This window comes from Cynara cardunculus, assembly GCF_001531365.2.
Source record: "Cynara cardunculus var. scolymus isolate 2C chromosome LG 6, CcrdV1, whole genome shotgun sequence".
Taxonomy (NCBI): domain Eukaryota; kingdom Viridiplantae; phylum Streptophyta; class Magnoliopsida; order Asterales; family Asteraceae; genus Cynara; species Cynara cardunculus.
This window is the reverse complement of record NC_037533.1, coordinates 16,500,502-16,510,217: the sequence shown is the minus strand read 5'-3', so window position 1 is coordinate 16,510,217 and position 9,716 is coordinate 16,500,502. Positions and strand designations below refer to the sequence as shown.

The 9,716-nt window shown below is 37.5% G+C and overlaps 1 protein-coding gene across 1 annotated transcript; it reads right to left on the bottom strand.

The window, feature by feature from the left end:
- Positions 1–1,687: 1,687 nt before the first annotated feature.
- LOC112514667 (zinc finger protein VAR3, chloroplastic-like) lies at positions 1,688–9,131 on the bottom strand. Its single transcript, XM_025121256.1, has 5 exons — positions 8,653–9,131; positions 7,432–7,534; positions 6,466–6,749; positions 5,376–5,474; positions 1,688–3,383 (listed from the first exon to the last, which is right to left on the bottom strand). The coding sequence occupies exons 1-5, from the start codon at positions 9,096–9,098 to the stop codon at positions 1,793–1,795; spliced, it is 2,523 nt and encodes an 840-aa protein (XP_024977024.1). The 5' UTR covers positions 9,099–9,131; the 3' UTR covers positions 1,688–1,792.
- Between the last annotated feature and the right edge of the window lie 585 nt (positions 9,132–9,716).

The following is a 9,716-nucleotide window of genomic DNA, read 5'->3' as shown; positions in this document are numbered from 1 at the left end:
CTTGGCAATCAAAATGGATTGTTGATAAGCGTCTGACCCAGTAAATGCTAAAAGTCTTCTTTTTCACTTATAGAGTAAGATTCTCGGTCCTAGCTATGCCTTTTCAGGTAAAATTCTCGCTCCTTATCATGCTCACCTAGCAAAGTAAATGACACCCGATAAGTGTTTGATAAACAACCCCTTGGTTTGCCATGTCTATCTACTTTATGTTTATCCAACATAAAAAATGGTTGTGAATTATGGTGTTTTTCCGAAATTGATGATTGGTTTGCAAGTAAGGGTGCGTTTGGGACAGGACGGGACGGGATAAAAATAAATAGTGTCATGTTTGACATGTCATAGGACAAAAAATAAGGTTGAACAACATGAGACAAAAATGAGTTTTCATGACACTGTTTTTGAGTTTTCTTATTCCATCAAAAAAGGTAAAACAACATGAGACTAAACTTTGAGATTACAATATTACCCTTATACAAAGTAGAAAGCACAATTACTATAGATTTTTAGCATTTGCATATTATGTTGGGTTTGTAAATGGAACCCAATTCAATGATCAAAAAGTCATCCCTTATTTAGAAGAATGATGGTGAGGTTTATGTGAGACTTTATTGGTATCAGCTTTATTATTTGATCAATTATATAATTATTAAATTATGTAAAATAACATTAAACAATATTTAGGGGCAATTTGGTCAATTTAACAATTTTGTCTGGTCCTGTTTTAGTTGTACCAAACGTAGGACAAACAATTTAGTCCAATCATGTTCAGTTATATCTTGTCTGAATACCAAATGTTACCTAAAAGAACAATTTAGTTGTATATTGTCCAAAATGGTCAAATTCTTTTCTATTTTTACATATCTTCATTGAAGGGATTATATCATTAACTCGTTTCCTTTTATATTGTTTCTAACTTTGATGTAATTCTTTCTCTCTACTTATGGTTTATTTGTTAACAACTAAATAAGCTTAATAAGACTCGTAGCTTATTCAGTCGGTTATACATGACTGTTTGATAGTGACTTAATGATATAAAAAATGGCTTATTCAGTAAGCTTCTAGACAGGAGTTTTTTGCAGAAAACCGAAAAGATTCCAACTTACTCCTCAATTAAAAAAAACATAGTAAACTTGCATTGTAATTGTCATATTTAAGACAGGGTTCAAATGAGGACATATGTATTTTACGAAAAAGCGATCACTTTTATTGTAGTCAATCCATGGGATACTAAATCAGATATGCGGACGATCTTTAGCACGAACTTTCACAGATGTTGGATCTCTAATTTGGTTGTTGAATGAGCTAAATTCCATTTGTAACAATTCTGGTAATCAATAAACCGCTACCTTTTATGTCGAAAAAATCATAAAATTGTTAGCCGTTTACCAAACACTTACTCGGTAAACCCTTACCGGTAAAATTTAACATTATCATTTACTTGTCGGGTAAGATTTTAGTCCACCAAAACGACATCATATCCAACAATTTATCCGGTAAGCGTTTACCATGGACCGTGGTAAGAGTCGTCGTTCTCATTAACCAGATAAGACTCTTGGTCCTTGTCTCGCTCTTACCGGATAAGATTCTTGGTCCTTATCATATTTATCCGGTAAGATAATATGACTTGGTAAGTGCTTGCCCAAGTAAGCATTTGGTAAACGGTGAACAAATATATACGTTAAACCTCTTTGAAACAAGCATTAGGCTCAATTATCATATACACAATTACTGCTAAGTTTTAAAAAACCGTTCACAAAAATAACTTCAGCAACTCTCAAAAAACAAATACCATTTAATAATCATCGCGTTCCTTTTTAGTCGGGTCCGAGCTCACGGATCGCAGATTCTTTCTGTACTCGGGAGATGTCAACCTTCTTTCTAATGGCGTTTTCCTCTTACTCACCACGAACCGATTCACCCCTTTTCGCATCGGCATAATTGACGGGAAATCTTCATCGGGAATTTGGCTCAGTTCCGAGATATCTTTGATCTGTGCAACTCGTCGGAACCATCTTTCTGCTTTCGCCTCTTCCGACATGTCTAAAGGATCGGTTTCCTTCACTGCTGATCCCTCCAGACTCTTTCCTTCCCATGCGTTTCTCACTTTCTCGACTTCTGGTGTTTTCCGACCACCGTATGAAGTTCCGGGTGTAATTTCACTTCTGTTCATCTGAGTGCTCGATGAATTTTCCGTTTGATTGCTGCTAGATTCACCTTTATTTCTCACCTTCTGAATTTCTGGCGTTTTCCGACCGCCATATGAAGTTTCAGTAGTTTCACTTCTATTCATCTGGGTACTCGATGAATTCTCCGTTTGATAGCCGATAGATTCACTTCCATTTCTGACGACCTGGATTTCTGGCGTTTTCTGACCACCGTATGAAGTTCCGGGTGTAGTTTCACTTCCGTTCATCTCGGTACTCGATGAATTTTCCGTTTGATTGCCACTAGGTTCACCTCCACTTCTCACCTGGATTTCTGGCGTTTTCCGACCACCGTATGCAGTTTCAGGTACGGTTTCACTTCTATTAACATGGGTTCTCGATGAATTTGCCGTTTCATTACCATTAGATGCACCTTTATCGTCAACAGACGATCTTGAATTCAAGAAATCTTTGCTGCTCATCTCATGATGTCGTGTTTCTTGAACGAGATTCGTATCTGTCGGTTTCATCGTGCTCTTCAACTGCTGCTTGTCGTCTTTCTTAGCGAAATAATCTGGTGGAAACGGAACAAAAGGAACAAACTTGCTGTTACTTTCTTGCTCCATGGCCTGTTGTCGTTGGTGTTTCGGAGAAGTCAACGATCGATCTTTCTTCTTGCAAACCACAAATCGGTGCTCTCCTTTCCGCATCGGCATAATCTCTGGAAAATCCTCATCCGGAAGACCTTCGACCACCTTCTTGAACCATCTACCCGATTTCTCGTCTTCAGGCGTATCTTTACTCCTACTTTCGACCTTCCTACCCAAGTTTTCAGAATCGCTCACAAAACCAGTATTTTTCGGTTTCACGTTTTCAGACTTTTCGGCAAACATATCAGCCAGTAATGGCACAAAAGGGGCATAACCGGAATTACGTCCATTTGGAATCGGAAATCTGCCCTCTTTTCCGGCATCTTGTCCACCGGGACTGCTTTTACGATCTATTCCTGAAACAGTTGACGTGTTGCTACGGAACTGGTCTAGACTGCCGATGAACGATGCCTCTAGATTCTTGTTTGTGCCCGGAAGACTGTCGTTACTATCGGCAGTGCGATTATAGCTAAAATTGTTCTGATTTTGAGAATTCATCGACTGCCCGATGGGCAACGGAACCTCACCTGGTCGCCCACACTCGCATTTTAAGCACGCCATGTTCCTTCCGTGATTATAGAAATTACATCTGGATAGGGAAGTAACCTCAAAACTTCAATATTATGAATATTTGCAATACCAATTTTAGCAAGTAGCAAACGTAACCACATAATCATTGGTTCAGCAGTATTCGGGTTACTGGTAGATCCTAACAGCTTAGAGGTCAAAGGCTCGAGCCCAAGGGCGGACCCACATGGAATGATACAGTGGCACGCATGGTTCCGGCGTAAGGAGGGAAAATTACTTTTTTTAAGGGTGCCACCGCATGGTTTTTGAAACTAAAATGTTAGCACAAGATTTTAATAGCTAAGATAGTAAACGTGTTCGCCTTTGTACAAAAGGCTTGGGTTCGAGTCCCACTGTTGTCAAATTTGTTGGTTTATTTTATATACCTCGTGTTTTTAAAAATATATATAGTTAGGACTCGAACATAGGTTTCTTCTATGTAAGGACAAAGAGCCAATCAACCAACAGATCTGTACTAATATCGTGAAAAAAAATTTGTATTTTTTTATAGTCAAAGTTTTGCCACCACTTAGAAAAAATTTCCGGGTCCGCCTCTCTGTTTAGAGATGGCAACGGGGTTGGAGATGCCGGGGATCACCATCCCCGTTCCCCACTTCCCATCCCCAACAGGGAATAAGGGATTTTTTTTCCGTTTACAAAATCTAATTTTTTCTATAATATCTTTGTAAATGCCAATTTTCACCTTTAAGACCTATTATTCTAAAACTTCAATTAATCAAAATTTAATTGTTGGATTTGTATAAGAGTAGTTTAAAAAATAAATATATCAATTCCCATACTTAATAATTGAAATTTTAAACATTAACTGTTGTTATACCACCAAAAGTTTCTCCTAAAAAATTCTCTCATCATCGAAGATTTTTTATATCTCTATTATATTTATGTGTTATATATACTACTTGGGTTTGTCATTTTTATTATATTATACACACACACACAAATATATATATATATATATAGGGAAGAGTTCATTTGAGAAGTGGCAGGTATTTGAGAAGTAAAGAAGTGATCCTAGCCATTCATCTGGTCAACATTTGCGACTTTGACTGTGAAGCACCGGATAATTCCTCTTGTGGGTATGTGAAAGATAGAGAGGTAGTTTCGTAACTTTTACAAATAGGCAGCAAACGGGTTCATATGTGAACCTGCGTGATTCACATGTGAACTATATGTTAATATATGAACCCGTTAATTCGTTCACATGTGAACTATTTAATTGATTCACATAAATTCAAAATGTGAATCACACGGGTTCATATTCGAATTAATTAATTAGTTCATATGTGAATTACACATGATCATATATGAACATATAGTTCATATGTGAATCATACAGGTTCACATATGAACCCGTTTGCCGCCTATTTGTAAATCTTACGAAACTACCCCCTCTATTTTTCGCATAGCCGCAAATTTTGACCGGTCAAAGCCGCAATTCTTGACCAATCAAATCCGATCTTGACCGTATGAAGGACTAGGATCACTTTTTTACTTCTCAAACATTTACCACTTCTCAAAAAAACCTATGGCTATATATATATATATATAGTGAGAAGGGTAAGAAAGGATCCCCACACTTGGATCAATCCCAATTGAAGATCAACAATAATGCAGTACACCGAGATGCACCAGATCAGTTTCTGTATCAAGCGCAATTCATGGGGTGGGGTGAGATTAAAAGTGATGAAGGGTCTAGATCCCTTCCTATGCTTCTCATCTCGACTCCTATTCTCACACGATCCTTCGTCTATATACTATATGTAGAAACTTATTATTAAATACTTAGGCTCGGGGTCGGGTTTGAGGGGTCTCCCCATTCCCAGCCCCATCCCAGTTAACAAATTCGGGGATTCCCCTTCCATGGTCAAATCGGGTTCAAGTATCGGTACAAAGATTTTTGCCATCCCTAGGAGTGTCTGAGTTATGCCATATATAAATATTATTATATACTTAAAAGAATAGCAAATGTAGAGTGGATGGAAGCAATGCTTACCGAGGGCAATCCCACTCGCAACCAGTTAATTGTCTCCGTGGTCTCAACTCCATGCATTCAAGGCATTCGGTATTCTTTGCAAAATTCATGAAACTGCACCTGTTTGAGAAAATCTTCAACAATTTCATTAACATACATTAAGCTTGCAACTTTCCCTTTCCAGAACGAGGGGGTGGCCTTGAAATAGATCTAAGGGTGTGTTCGGTACGTGGGACATAATAAAAACTTGTCAACCATTTCGCATGACATTAAGAGCATCTCTAACAGATTCTCTATAAGTTTTTAATACAGAAAACCAAAAGTTAAAATCTTTAAACAAAATTACCGTCAACCCAACAGCCTCTCTATTTTGGAGATTTCAACATTAGTTATATTATTCAAATATTCTATAAATTATCATCCCAATACACTTACAAAAAAACTTTATGCTCCCTCCATCCCAAGTTAAGTGTACACGTTACTATTGTAGTTTGTCCTAGAATAAGTGTCCACTTTCAAAACAAAGTTTCCAATTTCCCATTTTACCCTTGATTATGATATGGAGAAAGTTTCCTCTCTATTATCAAGGGTAAAAGTGTCATTTAGTTATTTAAAGTGTAATAATTGCACATTCCTAAAATTGTTGCATTTTCATTGTGGACATTTATTTTGAGGCAGAGAGTATAAAATAATAATACATTCAATCTCATTGGTGAAAAAGAATTAAAAAATCATCCCTCTCCTGAATATTAAGTTATAGAGAATTCTCTGAACTTGGAGTTTTATCTATTATAGAGAACAATATAGAGAATCTGTTGGAGTAAAATAGAGAACAAAATCTCCATTTTTTTATATTTTAGAGAATCTGTTGAAGATGCTCTAAGACCGTGGCAGAGAATACCTAACTGAGTGGGACAAAAATACTAAAATATGGGAGATGGGACAAGATTAGTAAATTACTAAACTACCCATAGCAAATTAAAACTCTAAAACCTTGCAAAAATCTTTCACCTGCCTACCTCACACTATCTAATCTTGTCCCATCTTGTCTGCATACAAAACGCACCCTAAAAGCGAAGAATAACGAAGCATAACAAGAAATGCAACTTACTTTGGGCATATCCAATCACCTCTCTTCATCTTATTGTATGGTTCAAGATTTCTTGGTGCTTCTTCATCCTCCTCTGCCCGAAAAGCCCCATTAAATTTCTCCATATCGGGCAAGCTCAAAGCAGCCCCCTTACAGCTAAAATTAGTCATCTCTCTTAACAAATTCCGGGCAGATGATTCAGTAGCCTCCCTAATGTTCCTTTCAGGATAAATAATAGGATTGCTTGCATAACTCAATATGTACTTCATCAAATCCACCATTCTTACATCATTTGAGTCCTCCCCCTTCAGTTGTTTCGAAGCAAATTAGATAACAAACAATTGAGATATAAATGAATAATAACTCTATGTAGTTTACGATCCATGAAAATTACAACAAATTTACTTATGAATGTCCCATCTTAATCAAGGTTTCAAAAGGCGGAATCGGGACTCGAGGCGTTTTTCCCTCAACGAGGCAAGGCGTAAGCCCCGAGGCGGAATTGCGGAAATATATATACACCAAATTGATAAAACTAGCCATTTTGGACTAACATCTTCATTTTTTAACTAACTTTTTTTCAATTTGAACAAAATAGCAAAGATTTCGCACGTTTCCTTTTCCCAACTTGTGAAATGTACTTTTTCTAAATTAAATATGATTCTGGTGGGGTCGGCTAGCGAAATGGGCCGACAGCTTGTAGAATAGGGGTGACGGATTGCGAAATGTTCTTTTGGCTTGAGAAATTTCCTTATTAGCTTGCAAAATGCAAAATGACCCACCATAATCATATTTTATTCATAAAAAGTACATTTAGCAAGTTGTGGAAGAGACACTTGCAAAATCTTGGCTATTACTATTGGGCTAAAAGTGAAGATGTTCGTCTAAATGGCTAATTTGATCAATTTCCCTATAAATATTTGGCCTCCTATAAAAATTATTTTCTCAGTATAGATGTATGCTCAAATGAAGCATGCAAAAACAAACCTGTAAGAAAGATTTCATTCTTCTCTCAGTTTCAAGAGCATTTTTGAAGAGAAATGGAGCACCACCATCTATAAGCACCTGGATATCATCCTTAGGAAGCCACCTGAACACATAAATCATACAAACAATTCATTGAGAAACGGCACATATTTAGGGTTTATAAAGGGAAAACAGATTTAGGGTTTATAAAGGGAAAACAAATTTAGGGTTTATCTCATCCTTCCTAAGAACTCATCAGTCATTATTTCCGCCTACATAAATTCCATATTGGACTGACATTTGAGATAATCCTCGAGTTGATTTCGTGATACTAGACAAATTAGGATCAAAATACAACATAAAATCCACGTTGCAGTAATTCCACAAGATACAGAGAAACCGAGTGTATAAATCCACGTTGACCCTAATTTGCCTGGTATCACAAAATCAACTTGAGGATAATCTCAAATCTAAGTTCTGATTTTGGCAGAAATAGTCGTAACTGTTCTTAAATTAACGCCCAAACTATCTCCCCATTGAATGGAGAGCTTCAGAGTTTCAGGCTTTGTCCGAGTCAAAATCACTTTAGAATCGGAAGTTTCTGAGCAAGAGCTCCTGAATTTCACTTAGAACATCCAGAATCTCAATTTTCCCATTTCCTAACCACCGCCAGGGGCGCGCCCCATTTGATTTGACTTCATCCAGCAATCCAGGGTTCAACTCAGCTTAGGGGCTGTTTGGTTGGTTTTTTATCTAAGTTTTGTAGGATAAAGTTGTCTTTATGAATTGAAAAGGTTTTTGTTTCGGAGGGTCTTGTTATAGATGAGGAAGCTTGTTTTTTAATTGGTAGGGACTGATTTGAAAAAAAAAACCTTCCCTTCTTGCATAAAATTTCCCTCCTAAACCTACTAAATAAGCCATTTTCTATATCACTAAATCACTACAAAGGGTCATGAATAGTTAACCGAATAAGTTACTAGTCCCAATAAGCACCTTAAGCTGCTAACAAATAACCCCTACGAGAGTGCACACTCAATACCTCTAGCTATAGCTTAACCACCAACACAGTATTATCTTTCTAATACGATTACATAAAATTCAACTATAATTTCACTAAAATCACCAACAAATATAAATGGTGTAAGCATGGAAGTACAACATACAGAAGAATTATCAAATTTGAATTTGGGGCAAAGAAGAACATATCAAAGAGATAAGTATAGAGAACAGAGGAATACAAACCCTAAAATATCAGATCTATCATGTGCAAAACCCAAACAGGAACACGCAGCATCCACAAATTCCATCGGTAGACTCTCATTCGGCACGAATTCATCCTTCATGTTCCTACTTAACTCGTAGTAACAGGAGTTAGATATAGATTCTAGAAATTCCAACAACTCCGGCCATGGATGCGACGGTGGAACGAGATTAGCGTCGGCAGGAACATGATTTTCGTCTTGCAGAGTATTACCGGTGGATTGAGAGTGAAGCTGTTGAGAAGATTTGATCAGAAAATGTGAATTAGCGCGAGATTGAAGGAGGTGGCAGTGAGGGACGGTGGAGAGGGGCTGAGGTAGACAAGTAAGAGTGTGGCGGTGAGGTAAGCGGAGGAGAGTCGACGGTCGGTGGTGGAGAAGAGAGAGAGGACCGTTTAAGAGAAATAGCCTCGATGAAGAACCGAACATTTGATCGGAAAAGTAGGAATCACCGCCGGCGACGACTGTTCGTGGATTGGTTGCCGGAGGACAAGATGTGGCTTTAAACCCCACACCGGGTAGTAGATATTGGGTCTGAGCACTGAATTTTCAAATACCCATTTTACCCCCAGCCAATTAAAAGTAGCCAGAAAAAAAACTTAGGGGGTGTTTGGGTAAGCTTATTTAAAACAACTTATGTTTTTTTGTAAAAGTGTTTATTAACTTATGCGGTATTAAACTGGAGTTTTGTAAAAAGTGTTTGGATTAGCTTATAGCGGTACCAAACTGCAATAAGCTGATAAGTTGTTTTTTAGTGTTTGGCAAATTTTGCTTATAGATGTAAAATTACCAAAAAGGTCATCCAACCCTATTTTCTCTCGTGTTCATCGTGTACCTCCAGTGTTCATCCAATGTTCATCGTCTACCTCCAGTGTTCATCCCGTGTTCATCGGAGATGCTTGCAATCATCTCAGACTCCTTGTTCTACATCGATTCTGGTTTGATTTCACTCATCCGTCTCCTCAAGAAACATCGATTCTGGTTTGATTTCACTCATCGATTCTTGTTCTACATCGATTCTTGTTCTACATCGATTCTAGGGTTATC